This window comes from Scyliorhinus torazame, chromosome 10, assembly GCF_047496885.1.
Source record: "Scyliorhinus torazame isolate Kashiwa2021f chromosome 10, sScyTor2.1, whole genome shotgun sequence".
In the NCBI taxonomy this organism is placed as follows: domain Eukaryota; kingdom Metazoa; phylum Chordata; class Chondrichthyes; order Carcharhiniformes; family Scyliorhinidae; genus Scyliorhinus; species Scyliorhinus torazame.
Window position 1 is genome coordinate 187,198,610 of NC_092716.1, and position 19,655 is coordinate 187,218,264.

General features: G+C 49.4%; 1 protein-coding gene across 1 annotated transcript in view; it reads left to right on the plus strand.

Annotated features, from left to right (window-relative positions):
- Positions 1-719: 719 nt before the first annotated feature.
- The window catches only part of LOC140384437 (lamin-A-like), a 62,161-nt gene continuing 43,225 nt past the window's right edge, over positions 720-19,655 (plus strand). The window contains exons 1-2 of the mRNA XM_072466139.1: positions 720-852; positions 19,179-19,327. Of these exons, the coding sequence (XP_072322240.1) occupies positions 760-852; positions 19,179-19,327 (242 nt within the window). The 5' untranslated portion in view covers positions 720-759. The remainder of the gene's footprint in view (positions 853-19,178; positions 19,328-19,655) is intronic.

Sequence of the window (19,655 nt, forward strand, 5' to 3'; positions counted from 1 at the left end):
TGCTGCTCTGTCAGGGGGTCATTACCGAGGGAGTATTGCACTGTCTCACGGTCAGTACTGAGGGAATGCTGCACTGTCGGAAGGTCCAAATTGAGGGTGTGCTGCACTGTCAGAGGGTCATTACCGAGGGAGTGTTGCACTGTTTCAGGGCCAGTACTGAGGGAGTATTGCACTGTCGGAGGATCAGTATTGAGGGAATGCTGCACTGTCAGAGGGTCAGCATTGAGGGTGTGTTGCACTGTCAGGGGTGCAATCTTTGGGATGGAATGTTAAACAAAGCCATGCCTGCCCTCTCAAGTGCACACAATATTCCCATGGCTTGTTTCAGAAGATGAGCAGGAAGTTCTCCCCAATCTGCCTACTCTGCACATCTTTGGGTTGTGAGACCCACGCATCCACGGAGAGAATGTGCAAACTGCACACGGACAGTGACCTGGGGCCGGGATCGAACCCGCTGTGAGGCAGCAGTGACCCACTGCGCTGTGAGGCAGCAGTGTTAACCACTGTGCCAACGTGCCTGCCGCTGATCGGAAAAGATTATCTGATCATAATCACATGGCTGTGACCTTTATGCTCACGTTCCTACATTACAACAGTGACAACATTTCAAAGTATATCATTAGCTTGAAAGCACTTTGAGATGTTCTAAGCTGTGACAAGTGTTGTATAAGTGCAATATTTTTCTTTTGTTTACATCAGAGTGAGATGTTGTAAAAAGGGTTTGACCCACTGGCCCCTCTGAGTTTTACGCTCTGCGTCATGACTGATCAGAGAACAAATGCAACTGAGTTGGAAGTGTGTGAGCAACCATTGGGTTACATCGCAGGCCTGTCTTTCCCACAGGAACCACAGGTAAGACCAGAGGAATATAAAAAATACCCCTTTTTGTAAAAGCACCCATTTGTGGTCATTTCTGTATGTATGTATGTAAACCAAGACCGGAATAAACCAGTTTGGTTGGGTTCTTGAATTCCATGCGGCACACAGAGTCTTTTTGTGCTGCAAAGATATCACACACACCAGTGGATTTTTCATCTCAAATTATCTCTTTATTATTGAATCTTCGTCTAAATGGGCCCTGGAGCCTGCTCCACCATTCAGGAAGACAATAGGTGAACTTCTGTCTCAACTGCAGCTTCCCACTTTCACCCCATGCCCCATAATTTGGTTAGTATCCACAAATCATTTGGTACCAACCTTAAATTTATTCAATGATGGAGCATCTCTAACCCTGTGGGGTAGGGAATGCCAAAGATTCATTACCTCTAAATGAGGAAATTGCACCTCCTCTCAGTCGGAATTAGCCAACCCCTTATTTGGACCCTTGTTCTATACTTGCCACCCAGAGGAGCAGCCTTTCTGTGCCCACCTGATGAGCCTCTTAAGAATATGCGTGCGATTCAGAGACCGTATTGCGCCCAGCACGGATCCGGGAGCACCGGGTGAATAGCGGTAGAGGGCAAACTGAGCTTTGTGCCAGACGATTAATCCAGCCCACTCCCGATGACGAGTTCCAGATCACGGCACAAAATGGTGCGAATATCATTAACCCTAATTTGCATTCATTTCAATCTCATTAAAGAGATTGACCTCAAATGCAGCGGCCTCCCGGGAATTACCCGACTCCGCAGCAGAAAGTCATGCGAGCGTTGTTTAGTACTCCTTTACCAAAATGTGAAGCTGGTGCAACAGCTTCTGAGGGGAAGTAAGGAGGTGAGTATCCATTTCCGTTTTCCAGCATGTAGGTCAAGGGCACTGGAGCTGCTGCTGTTGAGCGGGGGTTGAAGCTTTCCAGGGTGGGATTTGCTCCTGGGTTGGGATTTGCCCCTTATGGTGGTGAGGGGCCTTGCATCTGTGAGGCTTTCAAACCCTCTTAAATATTGTGAAGACCCATATCAGGGGCGACCGCAGCTGCAGCCTGTCTGTCCTGCCAGACTCAGGGCTGTGGCCTCTCTCCTGAAAGTCTATTTCACTCCCTTTTACTGTGAGCAGCCTCTAGCTTCACAGCCAAAGGCTATTTCAAATGAGAAATTAGCCTTGTTAGTTGTGAGAGCATTCCACACTCCTGAACTCTCAAGTGCCTCCTCGAAGGCACAAGTGCCATGTCTCAGAGGATGATTAGCACACTGCATGTCCAGCAATCTTTGATGCCTGAATAACACTGTGCCTGAACTCTCGGAGCATCAGCACCACCGAGGCAGCTGCTAACAATCAAACGCTAAAGAGCAGGGTTTCACCACAGAGGATCCTCTCACGGCCAGAGGGTAAGCGAGTGGCTGAACCGAGGTCAGCTGAACACAGCCTCCCTAATGTTCCCGGCAGACGGTCTCCTGATGGTGAGTGTGCAGAGCAAAGTTTGCCAGCACAACTGGCTCACTGGATGGCACTCTGAGAGAAAGCGGGACAGTCAAGGTAAGGGTCTGGAGGCTTGGTGGGTTTGAAGGTCCTGGGGTGGAAACCACAACTGATTGTTGGACACTCTCCTTCTCCATTCCAAATAAAATAATGTTTGCTGGAGTTGGTCCTGCGGGGGCTGGCCTCGTGTTGCTTGTGGCAGCCAAGGCAGGCAGATGCTGTAGAAAGCAGCAACGCCATGTTCAGGCGGCCACCCCGCAAACCCTGACGACCCAGCTGCCCATTAGGCTGAGGAGCGACCAGACGTGGAGGGCAGCAATGGCTCAAGGTGTACAGGCGTCGTTGGTCATTCAGTGAGCTGACAGACTCAATGTGCTGCAGGAGACTGCATCTCAGCAGAGAGACAGTGGGAGACCTGTGCCATGTCCGCGTGGGCATGGCATCCCGTGGAGGAGGAGGTCTCCCGATGGCCATGAAGGTCACTGCAGCCCTAAAGCTTTATGGCACCTGGTCATTCCAGGGCTCGAGCAGGAACTTGTGCGACATATCGCAGTTATCCCTCCCACAGGTGTATCTGGGAGGTGATGGATGCTCTGTATGCCCGGGCATCAGACTATTACACCTTCGAGCTGGACCAGGCACATCGAGCTGCAGGATTTCCTGCCAGCCCCAGGTCTAAGGGGTGATCAATGGCACGCATGGCACCCTGCGAGCACTGGGGCATCAGCCCTCTCATCACAGCATTCAATCTTGTGAACCTTAATTGTCCCCCCTCTAAGGTAAATATATCCTTCCTCAGGGAAGGAGACCAAAACACACAGTAGGGTGTCTCAGCATAGCCCTATATAATTGCAATAGCAAAATAATGTGGATGATAGAAATTTGAATCCCGATATAATTGTAGCAATGTGTCCTTACTCTTGTACTCCAGCCCCCTAATAAAGACTAACTTACCATTTACCTTCCTAATTGCTTGTGTGTACCTACATGTTAATTTTCTTTATACTATGTGCCAGGGATGAAGAATATCAATTAGTGAGTTCACCTTTCCATACCTCTCTTGGCCTTCCCATAGATTCCTACAATGTTTTGAAATTAATATTTGGAAATAATTAGCAAATTCACCCTGAGGCGAGCTGGATCTGCCAGTTTATTTTCGTTTGAATGCTACAATGTGAGCTAACAGGCCTTTCTGCTATTTATACCAGGTGTCCAGTAAAGTTTGGCGCCCTTGACATTAACTAACATTGCACCAACTCCCAAGGTGCTTCTGTGCGGCAGCAGAGATACAATACTGCTCAGGGCTTGGCCGCCGCGTGGTGTTTGTGTTACTGGGTTCAGAATCCAGTGGGAGGTGAGTTCAAATCCCACTGTGGCAGACTGAGAATTTGAATTCAGTAAAAATGACCTTGAAGCTGTCTTGTGTCCTTCAGGGCAGGAAATCTGCTGTCCTTACTCAGTCTGGTTGACTCTTATCTGCATTATTCTGGGTGGCACGGTGACACAGTGCTTAGCACTGCTGCCTCACAACGTCAAGGACTCGGGTTTAATTCCGGCCTTGGGAGAAAACAATGAAGGTCAGTTGTGAATGAGCATGGGGTTTGGAATTTGAGGAAATTCTGCTCAAGTCTTCCTTTTGACTCTCAGATTACTCAGCATTTTCAAATCCCACTGTCAAGGAGGTTAAAGAGAGTGAAGGTTGAGGAGATTTAGAAATCCGTTGACTTTTGTTTTTAAATAAATGGAAACACGGGATGCTTTTCCTGGATTAGATTCCATTCGCTTGAATCCTTCAGTTCTAATAAAATAGGAAAATGTTCATTACTGATAAAAATCTGTACCGGCGCCTGTTCGGGCACACAGAGGGAGAATTCAGAATGTCCAATTCACCTAACAAGCACGTCCTTCGGGACTTGTGGGAGGAAACCGGAGCACCCGGAGGAAACCCACGCAGACACGGGTAGAACGTGCAAACTCCGCACAGACAGTGACTCAAGCGAGAATCGAACCCGGGACCTTGGTGCTGTGAACCATGAAAAATAAAGAACTGTTCAAATTGCATCAAGCGATGACACAATCTGGTAGCTATCAGAGTCCATCATGGCCATGGCTACAATAGCTGCTCACCCGCAATTCTGATAAAATGAAGCATTTTGCCTATTGCTGCAAAGGGCTCCACCTTAACTAGCCGCACCATCGCCAAGACCACTTGCTTTCACCTCTGTAATACCACAAAATCTAGCCCGGCTTCAGCTCGCCTGCTTCTGAAACCGAGCCCTTTTTCTACCTCTAAACCTGACTATTCCAATTCTCTCCTGTCCGGCTTCCCATTTTCTTCTGTCCTTAAACTTCAACTCATTCGAAACTCTACTGTCTCATAATCTAATTCGAATCGAGTCCTGTTCACTCATCACCCACGTATTTGCTGACCTACACTGGCTCCTGGTCCTGCAACACCTCGATTTCAACATTTTCAACCACCGGTTCAAATTCCTCCATGGACCTCCCCCTGCCTATTTCTGTAACCTCTTCCAGCCCCACTACAATGCAGGACGAGAGGAGGCCATTCATCCCATTGTGCTAGTGCTGGCACTTTGTAAGAGCTGTCCACTGAGTACTAATCCCCTGGTTCTTTCTCCTAGCCCTGCCACTCTACTGAGCTTCATAAATGAAATGAAATGAAATGAAAATCACTTATTGTCACAAGTAGGCTTCAATGAAGTTACTGTGAAAAGCCCCTAGTCGCCACATTCCAATCGAACCGTGAAAGTTCTCCGATCTCACCTTTATTCTTTACAGGCATTCATTGACCTATAGAGTATTTTCAACACTTCCTGTTTTTACTTCCAGCCATGGAGTCATTTTAAAAATTCTTTTTTATTTATTCTTCCCTTTTAGTTTCTAGGACCACTTGCTTCCTGTGTGGGATTCCTGCTGCCAGCTCTCTTTCTTTCTTTTTCCGTCTCTCTCTCTTTGTCTGTGTGGAAATCTTGACCTTTACCCATTTCCATGAACTTTGTTTTGTTGCAAATATAGACTTGATTTGTAAAGTATCTGAAAGAACATTGCAAGCCCTTTAAAAGTGCAATAATATTCAGGTTTTCTACAGACATGCTGCACTCTGAGGTGCTTCAATACATTCAAAGAAACATTACAGACATTTCAAAGTGGTCATTACTCATGGTGCAAAGGTATTTCCATGAACTGTGATACTAACATCGCCGTGTGTGGGGATTGAATTACACTCTAAATCTCCTGCATCCAGGACAGCGGTCACAGTCAACAAAGACATTGTGACTCTTAGAGTGTTTCACATTTGCTTGTCCTGCGTACTGGGAGAACAGGTTGTGTGTGTGCCTGATGTGGAATGTGTTGTGCCATGACCTGCCCTCAGTGTGAGGGCAGTGGAAAGGTTCTGAGCTGTGAGTCACACTGATTTGAATTAAGCTTCATGTAAATGTGGTGATTCAAACTCCCCGTGAGGTCTGGTCCAATCCTTCCTTTATGTTCATTCTCCCCGAGCTAACGAGTGCAACTGACTTTCAATCTGCTCTCTTGTATTGTGGGATGTAAGTGGCCAGTGTCTGTCGAACGAATCCCTTGGGAAAGGGGTTGAATATCCCACGGGAAAACAAGTCCTGGTCAGAGATGGGGCATCATGGTTTTAGATGGCTCTTTTAACATGGTAAAACATTTGTGTATACATCAGGCACTGGAACAGAGTGAGTGTATTGATGTTGTCGGTGGAAATGGGGAAGTTGGTTTTATGTCTCAAACTGTCACAAGTCAAAATGGAAAAATTGTTGTTGCAGGAGCATAAGCCCCAAGAAAGAAAATATAAATACGACGCCATTCATTAATTAATTAAAAAAAATAAGAGCACCCAATTCATTTTTTCCAATTAAGGGGAAATTTAGCGTGACCAATCCACCTACCTGCACAATTTTGGGTTGTGGGGGCGAACCGCACGCAAACATGGGGAGAATGTGCAAACTCCACACAGACAGTGACCCAGAGCCGGGATCGAACCTGGGACCTCGGCACCGTGAGGCAGCAATGTTAACCACTGCGCCACCGTGCTGCCCCTATAATGCCGTTCATAACCACAGGACATCCAAAGAACTTTCCAACCACTTTTGAAGTGTCAGTGTTGTGATGTAGGAAATGCAGCAGCCATTATGCACATGGCAATGTGATTGTTTTAAAAAAATATTCGTGCCAGCATTTATGGTCCATCCCTAATTGTCCTTTAGGGGGCAGTTAAGAGTCACCCACATTGCTGTGGGCCTCGGAGTCACAGGAAGGCCACACCAGGTAAGGATGACAGATTTTCTTCCCGAAATTGTTGCTGCAAGAAAAGGACATTAGTGAACCAGATGGGGTTTCACAACAATGGTTTCATGGTCATCATTAGACTTTTTAAAATTAATTTTTTATTAAATAAATTTAGAGTACCCAATTCATTTTTTCCAATTAAGGGGCAATTCAGCATGGCCAATCCACCTACTCTGCACATCTTTGGGGCGAAACCCACACAAGCACGGGGGAGAATGTGCAAACTCCACACGGACAGTGACCCAGAGCCAGGATTGAACGTGGGACGTCGGTGCCATGAGGCAGCAGGACTAACCCACTGTGCCACCGTACTGCCCCCATCATTAGACTTTTAATTCCAGATTTTTACTGAATTCAAATTTCACCATCTGCCGTGGTGGGATTTGAACCTGGGTCCCCAGAGCATTACTCTGGGTCTGTGGTTTACTAGTCCAGTGACAATACCACTGCACTACCGCCTCCCCATTGTGGTGGCTCGAGACATACATAGTAGTCTTCCAGTGGTAAACAAAGAGTTTATTGATGAAAAGCAAAGGCAGTTAGATAACAGACACAGAACACGACATAACAGTGGTGGAATTCTGCATTCCTGAGATTAACTGTTGACACTGGGGCAGGAGTCGTGAACTTCTACGACAATAAAACTGGCGCCGCACTTGGACCAATTCAGCGACTGTGAAGGGGCTAGCACTGGCGCCACATTTAACATGATCGATTCCAATGGGAAATGGTGCAGGATTCGCCGGGTTTACAATTGACACTCAGGAGGCTGACCAGCTGCAGCCACATATACACACTTCATTCCCCACACACACCATCCCAGTCAACAAGATGGCAGCAAAGGAGAGCGGCATCCCGTTTCACGGACGGCAAGCTCGAGACCCTGCTAGAGGCCATGGAGGAGGGGTGGGCGACCTGTTCCCCTGCCTGGAAAGGAGGCTGCCAGCCGCCGCCTTTCGCCATGCCTGGACGCAGGTGGCAGAGGTGTTCAGCGCCATCAGCAACACTGTCTACGCCGGCCAGCATTGTCAGAAGAAACTGCACGACCTCCTCAGGACGGCCAGGGTGAGTAGGCAGCACGGTGCCTCTGGCGCCAAATCCCGTCCCACACATCCATAACCTCGCTCCTCACCCCCCACCCAGAGTGCAGCCGAACCCCCATCCTGCACTTCATGCCAGCACTCATACTGGCCCCCATGGCTGGGTTCCCTCGCCACCAGCTACCCACCCCATGGGCTAAATGCGTCGGACTGTGTAACACTGTGTGTTTTCTATTCGCCCTGCCCAAGGAGAAGGCTGCCCATAACCGCTGGGAACAGCAGAAGACTGGAGGGGGACCACCAGACCTGCGACCCCTCACTGCAGCAGAGCAGAGGGCCCTGGACGTAGTCGGCGGGCCCAAAGAAAGAGAAGTTGCCGCGGTGAAGGTCGGCATCGGGCGAGGAAGTGAGACCCCGCTGAGTTGTGGTAACCGTGACATGTGTGTCACCCCTCCACCACCCCTCCACCCACCACCATCCCTCCACCCCACACCACCCCTAAAGCCCTGTTTCACCATCATCACCACTCCTATTCTCCCTCTCCCTAACACCCCGCCTCCCCCCTCCCCAACACACCCTCACCACCCCCACTACCCCCCCAGCCCACAATCCAATCAAACGTCTTGTCTTGTGTCTTGCAGGAGCAGCTGGTGATGGGGTGGGCCCTTCTGGTTTCCCCTGCCCCAAATCCCCGCCACAGCCACAGCCACAGCCAGAACTCCAGGTGCCAACCAGCGACGAGGACGATACCGATACAGACGGGAGCCATCGAACTGAATCCCAGGCAACCCCGGATCTCAGGTCTGAGGCTGACACGGATTTCCCACCACAGCTGTCTCCAACACCCTCCACCATCCCAGAGACACTCCTCTTGGTTGCGCATGTTAGTGAAGGGGCTCCTGGGACACTATCTGGTGCGCACCACATACATGCTCCGCAGCAGGTGGAGGTAGGAACTCCCAAGAGGACGGACGGTCGGAGGGTGGGCCGACCTCAGGGACCAGCTGCCGGTTGGATGGATTTGGGCTTCTGGAACGGACAGACCCAACGATCGTGGAGATGCAGCCACACAACCAGGGACTGCATGAGGGGTTGGCGTCGAGCATCCAGCACCTGCAGGTACAGTTGCAAGAGTCCAACTACGTGCAGGAGCAGGGGGTGGTGCCGGCCCTGCAAATCCTGGCCGAGAAGGCAGCGGGGCCCCAGGACTGGCAGCGCTAGGTGGTGGGAGAGCCTCAGGAGTTAGCCCCACTCACACCCACGTCCCATGGAGTAGCCCGGGGGCCATTTGGCACCCCGAACGAGCAGGAGGAGGTGATGGGGCCGGTGACTCCGCAGGGGAGGTGCCGGAACACCGCAGCCAGAGGGAGCCTACAAAAAATATTTTTTCACTGTTTAATTTCACTTTGGAAGTCTGCAGTGCAGATTAGCACCAGAAATCACTGTTTGGCAGACTGAGTTTCAGAAAACCCTGAAAAATCTGAAGGAGCTCAACAGCACCACCATTGCAGTCAAGCAATAAGCTATGACCAACCATGGCAGTGGCTACTAAAGTACTGCAGCTCAACAGCTACATTCTAAAGCGACATTGAAACAGCCGGTAAAACTGTCTGCAAAAGGCTAAAAGGTGGCCACAAAATTCCAACATTCAATTGGAAGATTGCAGACCTCCTATCTTGTTCTGACAATGCATAGAACTGTGTTTCCTAGATGTCAACAATTTTGAACCAGATAAAAAAGCCATTACAATTAAAATTACTACATGCAATGAAAGCCTCCACACACTGAGGCTGGGATTCTCTAAAAACGCGGCTGAGTGTTGACTCCGGCGTAAACACCGGAGTGTTTCATGCTGGCGTCATCGGGTCTCTTGGCTCAGTGATTCTGTAGCCCACAGGGGGCCAGCATGGCGCCGGAGTGCTCTGCGCTGTTGCAGCCCTGCACTGCTCGCCGCGGGTCCATGCATGCACGCAGCGGCCGTTTCCGCCCCGGCGCCACACAACATGGCAGAGCCACACAGTGGGCCAGCGTGGAAGAAGGTAGACCCCTCCCAGATTGCGCGTGCCCACCGATCGGTGGCCCCCGATCGTGGGCCTGGCTGTCGTGGAGGACCCCCCCCGGAGACTGATCCCCCCCACCAGGAGGGCCACCGCAGCCGCGACGCCGAGCTCCCGCCGGGTGGAACCATACATGAACCAGGAACTCAGCCAATTGACCGCGGAGAAACGTCGCAGGGCCCTCTTTCAACGGTTTCCGACCGGCACCGCGTCGACCGCGCGCGACTGACGCCAATTCTCCGGTCGCCGTAGAATCACGTCCCGGCGTCGGACCCAATCGCGGGTCTGAGGCCCCATTCTCTGACCCTGTGCTGAGGCCCCATTCTCTGACCCTGTGCTGAGGCCCCATTCTCTGACCCTGTGCTGAGGCCCCATTCTCTGACCCTGTGCTGAGCTCCATTTCGGCGCGGAGGCTCGGAGAATCCCGGCCTGAATGTCTGATGACCATTTTAAACGTCCAGGTAAAATATGGTCAACACTTGAAGATCAGTTAATATTGAAGCTTCACCTCTTACTGCACTGTCTATAGCATTCATGGGCGGGATTCTCCATTTCTAAGACTAAGGGCTGGGTTCTCTGATTTTGAGACTAAGTGCTGACGTTGGCGTGGGAACAGTGGCGTTTTATTACAGAAAAAATGGCGCAACAGCTGCACCGATTCAGCTACTTTAAATGGACGAGCACCGTCACCATGTGGAACACAACCAGTTCCAAGCGAAATGACGCCGGATTCGCCGGGTCCATTATTGGCGCACGTGAGGCTCACAGGCCGCAGCCGCACTTAAATGATCCATCCGCCCGCACACACCGTCCCAGCCAACAGGGTGGATGGAAGGAGAGCAGTGCAACGGTTCAGGGACACTGAGCTGGACACCCTCCTGGACGCCGTGGAGGAGAGAAGGATGATCCTGTACCCCGACCCAGGAGGAAGGTCACCAGGTGCTGCCGTTCGACATGCCTGGGCGCAGGTGGCAGAGGCGGTCAGCACCGTGGGCAACGCGTCCGGACTGACATGCAGTGCCAGAAGAAACGCCACGACCTCCTCCAGGCGGCCAGGGTGAGTAGGCAGCACTGTGCCCCTGGCAGTAACCCCTCCGCACACACCCGTAATCCGGCCCCTTCCCCCCCCCCGGGGGACAGCTGAACCACCACCCTGCCCCACATGCTGGTACCCATGCCAGCTGCCATGGCCGGGTGACCTAGCCACTGAGGCCACCAACTACCCAACCCCTGGGCTGCATGCTTCGGAACGTCGCACGATTGTGCTGTTTGTGTCATCCCCCACCCCCCCCCAAGGAAAAGGCCGCGCACAACCGCCAGGAGCGGGAGAAGACCGGAGGGGAACCACCGGAACTGCGGCTCCTCACCATGCCCGAGCAGAGGGCACAGGATGTGGTTGGCAGCCTGGAGGAAAGGGAGGTCACCGGGGTGGAGTTCGACGGCGGGCGAGGAAGTGAGATCTCGCGCAGTTGGGGTAGGCTCGATCCACATGGAACTGGATGTATTGAGGCACCTGGGGATATAGGGCCTCCGTGACGGAGTGGGTGCACCTGTGCACCGAGGTCTGTGAGATCCCGGACAGGTCCCCACTCGGCGCCTGGAAGGACCCCGCCGTGCAGAAGTTCAGGGCGACTGCCAGCTTGATAGCCCTGGGAGCAGGTATCCTCTCCCATACCCTCACAGTGCCAGGTGCACCATGATTTGGTTGGCTGATACATCACACTGCCTCCCTGCTCAGCCGGAGTCTCCAACGGCATGCCCAGTCCGGCAGGTCGGCAAATGACAGGCACTGCCGGTACACCAGGCCTCATACGACGCCTCCTTGGCACCTCCTCGGCCTGTTGGGCGGCTCGCTGTCCAACCTGGGGGGCTGCCTCATCTTCCTCTGGGACACGCTCCGCTGCTGCACCTTCCTCCTCCTCCTCGAGCAGCTCCAGCTCATACAGCCGCAGTGCATCCCCCAGGCCTGGAGGAAGGCCAACATTGCTGATATTCCAATATCCATTGTCTGCAGGGGGTGAAAGGCCCACATGTTGGCATGGTGCGTATCCCCGTGCCCAACCAGGTCCACCGGGCTGCAGGGTGCCCCCGGTTGGCAATGCGGTGTATTGCACACATAGTAAAAGGGAGGGGGAGATAGAGAAATTGAGTTTTACAATACAAGGACACAAAAAAATGAATATTAGTTCACGTGAATTCCAAAGTCAGAGTCCAGTAAGTGGTTCTTGCACCTAGGCATTCAAGTTCAGCTGGTTGAAGATCAGGGTTATAGTATTTGCTTTTTCAATTAGAGCTGATACTGCAGGATTAATTAGGTACGCAAAGATTGAATTGGTTAAGTCCAAAATCTTTTTTTTGAAAAATATTTTATTGAGGCATTTATATTATAAATTTTAACAAGCAAACACGCACCAAATACACAACAAAACCCAGCCAATATGGCTTACATAAACAACTCCCCAACCCCAATTCCCCCCAACCTTCCCCCACCTTACCCAACTCCCCATGCCTCCCCTTTTTAACCCCACTCCCCCCAACACTGCTGACAGCGTAATTGTTCCCAAAGAAGTCGATAAACGGCTGCCACCTCCGGGTAAACCAGTGTTTTTCAAACTTTTTGTCGAGTGACCCATTTTACAGAATAGTCGACTGTCGTGACCCATGCCACATTCTCAAAAGGGTTTCCATAATTACTGTTAAAAGTCACACTCATTGTTGGCACTTCAGTATCATTGAATGTAAATTTGTAAATTGAGCTGCTGTTTCAACCTAAACGAGATCTTCACCCTGACACATTGCTGAAGGGTGTAACTCAGGATTATTTGAATATTTTATTTCTTCACACCCATTGTTCGCATTTGGAGAATTGCGTTCAAGCGCTGGAAAGATTAACAGGCTCAGTATTGCACAATTTTAACAACGTCATGTTCTGGCGTTTAAAACCTAACAAGTCCTTGGATGGAAAATTACACTCAAAATTTCAACTTCAGGAGCAGGAGCCAAAACTGTTGAACGAAAAATACGGTCAGGTAGAGGGCGAAATTCTCCCCCAACGGCGGGATGTCCGCCGACTGGCGCCAAAGCCGGCGCCAATCAGACGGGCATCGCGCCGGCCCAAAGGTGCGGAAGGCTCCACATCTTTGGCGGCCTAGCCCCAACATTGAGGGGCTAGGCCGACGCCGGAGGGATTTCCGCCCCGCCAGTTGGCGGAAATGGCGTTTGTTGCCCCGCCAGCTGGCGCGGAAATGCGGCGCATGCGCAGGAGCGTCAGCGGCCGCTGTCAGTTTCCCGCGCATGCGCAGTGGAGGGAGTCTCTTCTGCCTCCGCCATGGTGGAGGCCGTGGCGGAGGCGGAAGGGAAAGAGTGCCCCCATGGCACAGGCCCGCCCGCGGATCGGTGGGCCCCGATCGCAGGCCAGGCCACCGTGGAGGCACCCCCCGGGGTCAGATCGCCCCGCGCCCCCCCCCCAGGACCCCGGTGCCCGCCCGCGCCGCCTGGTCCCGCCGGTAAATACCAGGTTTGATTTACGCCGGCGGGACAGGCAATTTCTGGGCAGAACTTCAGCCCAATCGGGCCAGAGAATCCAGCGGGGGGTCCCGCCAACCGGCGCGGCCGGATTCCCGCCCCCGCCCAATCTCCGGGAGCGGAGACTTCGGCGGGGGCGGGGGCGGGATTCACGGCGGCCAACGGCCATTCTCCGACCTGGCGGGGGGTCGGAGAATGACGCCCAGAATGTCACTGGATGCCTGTCAGTGCCGTTTCCCAGGTAATGATGTAACAGACCGAAAACAAGCTAAAAAAAGAACAATGCTGGGTGTGGTGAATGTATTACTGCTCCATTCACCATTGTATTGCATTACATTGTATTGTATTATGTTGATGCCCTTGTGGGCTCCGCCTGTGGCTCTGCCCCCTCGGGGGAGGTATATAGTTCTGCAGCTTGTAGGCGGCACTCAGTACAGAGCAGTCGCAGGCAGGCACAGATCTAGCTGATTAAACCCACTGTTCACTTCAACTCTTTGTCTCGTGTGAATTGATGGTCGCATCACTGGGCACAACTCAGCTGGCCAATATGCAAAACATGCAGTCACATTCCATTCCATACATCTGCAACATTTTACCGGCTCCTGTTTACATGAGTGTAGTTTAGTCGCCAGCTAATGCCACCTTTGGCGAACAATTCAAGCCCCAACGAAGGTAGATACAAAAGTCCTTGCTGTCGAGGAACCGATTCAGCTGATGGAGTTCATGTAGCCACACGGCAGGAATGATGCTTGGGGACGAGTACCTGGGAAGAGTGGGTGAAAATCGGCAGGGGACAGGATGAAAAAAAATGCATCTTTGAAGGACAAGAGTTCAGGTACGGAGACAATACAGAAGTGGAAGGAGTGGACATAGGGGCTTGTAGGGGCGGAGGAGGCTGAATGTCTAGCTTAACTGAGAGAATGATAAAAGACACCTGAGGTTTGTTAGTGGCACACTGAACTAAAGAAATAATACCACACTGAACTGAAGAAATATTACAGACCCTGACGCTGAACACAGCAGCAGGATATGCCATCCAAAGAGAATTTTACAGGTCTATGACTGCAAACTGCCCAACTACACTCTGGCCCAGAGAGACAAGGAAGTCCACGGAACTGGCTTCTTTATCAGCCTTGCACGCTCATACACTGTAATACAGTGAGGATCTCATACACTGTAATACAGTGAGGATCTCATACACTGTAATACAGAGAGGATCTCATACACTGTAATACAGTGAGGATCTCATACACTGTAATACAGTGAGGATCTCATACACTGTAATACAGTGAGGATCTCATACACTGTAATACAGAGAGGATCTCATACACCGTAATACAGTGAGGATCTCATACACCGTAATACAGTGAGGATCTCATACACTGTAATACAGTGAGGATCTCATACACTGTAATACAGTGAGGATCTCATACACTGTAATACAGTGAGGATCTTATACACTGTAATACAGTGAGGATCTCATACACTGTAATACAGTGAGGATCTCATACACTGTAATACAGAGAGGATCTCATACACTGTAATACAGTGAGGATCTCATACACTGTAATACAGAGAGGATCTCATACACTGTAATACAGTGAGGATCTCATACACTGTAATACAGTGAGGATCTCATACACTGTAATACAGTGAGGATCTCATACACTGTAATACAGTGAGGATCTTATACACTGTAATACAGTGAGGATCTCATACACTGTAATACAGTGAGGATCTCATACACTGTAATACAGTGAGGATCTCATACACTGTAATACAGTGAGGATCTTATACACTGTAATACAGTGAGGATCTCATACACTGTAATACAGTGAGGATCTCATACACTGTAATACAGTGAGGATCTCATACACTGTAATACAGTGAGGATCTTATACACTGTAATACAGTGAGGATCTCATACACTGTAATACAGTGAGGATCTCATACACTGTAATACAGTGAGGATCTTATACACTGTAATACAGTGAGGATCTCATACACTGTAATACAGTGAGGATCTCATACACTGTAATACAGTGAGGATCTCATACACCGAATACTGCTGGCATGGAGGGACTCAAAACCCCCGAAGAACTATGGCTTTCGGACATTTCAAGTTTTCTGGGTATGGAAAGAATTACGTTCGCCTTGAGGGGGTCGGTACTGTGGTTCGCCCGAAGGTGGCAACCATTCATCGACTTCTTTGCGGGAGAGTGAACATCAGCAGGGGGGCGGGAGATTAGAGTAGAGTACATAGTACATAGAAAATACAGCACAGAACAGGAGGGATAAATAGGCGGGTAGTGTCTATGGGAGATGAGTGGGTATGTGCATTATGGTTTGGTTGAAGTGTTGGTTTTCCGTTGATGTTTGCATATTTCTGTAATCTGTAACTGTTTACAATGCCAAAAAATACCTCAATAAAATTGTTTGTTAAAAAAAAAACCAACAGGCTGGCTGTTAAATCTGTTCAAAAGGCCGGTGTAGAATCCATAAAAGTAGCACGCATAGACAAGCAGAAAACTAAGACTGGGTTTATTTCAATGTACAATAGGCTCCATTCCGCAAAGGTCTCCCTCCCCTCCCTGACCTGAACACAGGTCGGGTTAACATACTGGTGAGGTTTCACCTTATTCAGGGGGAAACCTCGCCCCTGTTACCGGGGAAGCTCATATTCTGTGGAGGTCACAGCGAATCTGATATTGTGACCTCCACAGGTGGTTATTACAGCCAGAGGCTTGGACCATGTGACATGGCCCATTACTGGTAAATTGCAGCTTAACAATCAGCTTCTGCTCATAATTCTATTGTTCCTCCTTAGGAGAGAGATGAGGTAATTATTAGCATCTATTCCAGTATAATGAGTTTCAGTTTCCCTCTTTTGTTTTGGTTCAGAATGGGGGTCTGTACTTCCTATGCTTTCGTTGATTACAAGGGGTTTGTATGATGAAATGTGAAGTTGAGAAAAGAAAAAGATTGTTCTCGAAACTCCTGGTGGTAACTCCCAAGAAAGGGCCACCCTGTGGTCATGTAACTTGTAGCAGCCATCTTTTTGTAAATCAGGAAATCCATTTTTAACAATAGCAATAAGGATAAACTTTTGAATATCTAGTGTTGGGGTCCTTCTCATGATGTAGGAACTTAACGCAAAGGTTACAGTGTGGAAGCACCACTCCAAAGTGGATACAAGTATAAAGCTGCACTAATAGAGAGATATAATCTACAGGCTATAATTCATGCCACATTGGCACTATAGCCAACATAAACAAACCTAGTGAGCAATGAGGCAATGCATGCTCTGTGTGCACCCAGATATTGCTTAGTTTTTAATGCTGTATGGAAGACATGTAGCTCCAGTGAACACAGGAAGCACCAATGCAAAATTCAAAGGCCAAAACAAGTGATTTGATCTCTTGAGAAGCCACAACCAGAGGCCAGACAGGTTCAGCATTCCAACCAACCAAGGGTGCGCACCTAACAACAGAAAGACATGGTCCACAAAATGTCTAACCGAGCTGAAGAGTCAGATAATGAGGACGACCAGATCATTAACACATATTCATTGGGTGAACATCAAAAAATGTGTTGGCACAGTGGTACCAACAGAAGCCTTTTCCACCATCCATACTTGCTGTAAAGAGATGTCTTGGGTAAACCACTTTGAGAAAGAGAGATCCTTCAGGAACCAGCTGCAGATTCTTGCCTGTGACAAACTATTGTTTAACCTGCCAGCCTTTTCAGAAACTGCTGTTCTGTTCACAGGAAAAATATTTTTAACTAAACTGCTTCAAGAGAAATTGCTGATCTGTTCAGACAGATCAAACCTCAACTCCAAAACCCAACACCTGACTGTTTCAGCCCCTGGCTCCCCCCATTAATTACATCATCTTACTAAAGTTAAATATAATGTCTCTAAATAGCTACTCCCCAGGGAATCTACTTCACATAAACAAAATTCCAAAGAGTCTGTCTCGCTAACCAGGGTTTTAAAAAAAGATCACTTAGCAGCAGACCAAGCTTTTAACCCCTACTGCACCAAATTCTTACAATACAATATATCTGAAATTTCGACATCCATCACACTCCCCAGTCATTACTTCTTGGAATCCATGAGGCATTACTCGAAAAACAAGAGAAGCTGAACAGGACTCAAGAGAGTAGGGTGGAGATGATGCTAAACATAGGGGCCCAGGGCTGTGGGAGGCCAGGGCTCCTCGCTGTAAATGGGGTTTCTTGTTGACACCCAGCCTGAGCAGCCAGAGGAAGAGCTGCAGACCGGAAAAACTGAAGTTCATAGAAATCAGAATCTTCAGGTTCATTACTGATTTTTTTTATAAAGCTGGTCTGTCAGTGTCAATTTCAGTGAGCCGCTGCCTCTGACCTTCAGGATGCTTTGTGGCTCTGATTTATTTGGAGGGAAAAGCCTGCCAGGAAACCACAGAGCTGCCTGATGTTCAGCAGCAGCAACGCAGCAACCTGAATGCTGGGGAGATTAAGGTGGTGGGGTGGGATGTTCAGGGAGGTTGGGGGTTGTTGGTGGGGGCAGTTTGGAGCTTGTTGGAGGATGTGGGGGCTGGATTGGGAAATGTTGGAGGGGTGGCGGGTAGGTTGAGTGTTCTTGGAGGGGTGTCGAAGAGGGATTAACGAGTAAGTGCTGCACTGAGGCATATCAAGGGCTCGCTGCACTGTTGGAGGGGCAGTACTGAGGGAATGTCACACTGTCAGAGGGGCAGTACTGTGGGAGCGTTCCATTGTGAGAGGGTTAGTATTGGGATAGCACTGTCTAGTCTCAGGGCCAGTAATGAGGGAGTTCAGCAATGCTGAAGATTTTTTAAAAAGATCTTAAAAAAAATTTTTTTCCTACAAAGGGCAATTTAGCGTGGCCAATCCACCTACCCTGCATATATTTGGGTTGTGAGGGTTACACCCACGTAGACACAGCGAGAACGTGCAAACTCCACACAGACAGTGACCACGGGGCGGGATCGAAACTGGATCCTAAGTGCCGTGAAGCAGCATTGCTAACCATTGGGCCCCTGTAGCAGGTTCACAGCTCCAGGGTCCCAGGTTCAATTCCCAGTTTGGGTCACTGTCTGTGTGGAGTCTGCACGTTCTCCCTGTGTCTGCGTGGGTTTCCTCCGGATGCTCTGGTTTCCTCCCACAAGTCCCGAAAGATGTGCTGTGTACCCGAACAGGCGCCAGAATGTGGCGGCTAGGGGCTATTCAAAGTAACTTCATTGCAGTGTTAATGTAAGCCTACTTGTGACAATAAAGATTATTGTTATTAAAGGGGAAGTATTCAGCAGTGAAAGGATTTGGCTGTGCTCAGTTAGCTGCTGCATTCCTACATCACAGCATTGGCAACATTTCAAAGTATTTAATTGACTGTGATGTGCTTCAGGAAGGCTTGAGGTTGTGAAAGGTGCTATGAAAATGCAAGTATTTCTTTCTACGCCAACACCCAAGTAGTTGAGGAAAGTGATATGAGAACATGATGGACACATGAAACCAGGATACTGCTCGTGCGGCGCATAAACAGCTGCATGAAATGGACGGGCTGAATGGCCTGACACCACTTTGTAATTTCCTTATAATTGTACAGAGCAAGGTTTGTACTGTGTACTGATAAGCAGTATTGACAGAAGAGGGCAGGGGACGTTCAGTCATGCAGGGTTAATATGGGGATGTTGGGAGGGGGGTTTCTACTCAAGAAGAGACAGAGGGATTGGGATGCTCATACACTAACTAGAACTGGGTTGTGTGCTCCACAACATTTACATTCAAATATTTTGCCATTAAACAGTCAGACATTTCTGGAAAGGTGACTAATACTAAACTACCTTCTTGCTTTGATTCACAGGGTCACAGCTCTGGGTCATCTCAGGCACAGCAACTAGACATTGGAATGGAAACTCACAAACCAGTTCTTCACAGACAGCTTCAGTTCGCAAACAGGGATACTTTCTCCAGCAATCAGATTAACCTCTGGCCTTTGGAATACCAGGAGAGGTAAGGTTAATCCTCTGGGACACTGAGAAAATGGTCTGATTGTAAACAATGACTCAACAATCAAATATAACTGGCCCAGTTTTAGTCTGCTCGCATGGGGAGAAGCTGGAGTATTGGTAAATGTCACCAAACTAGTAATCTGGAGGTAATGTCCTGGGACATGGGTTCAAATCTCACTATGGCACTTAATGGAATTTAAATTCAATGAATAAGTCTGGAATATAAAGCTAGTCTCAGTAATTGCAAAAAACCCATCTGGTTCATTCATGCTTTCGGGAAGGAAATCTGCCATCCTTACTTGATCTGGTCTACTTGCGATTCCAGACCC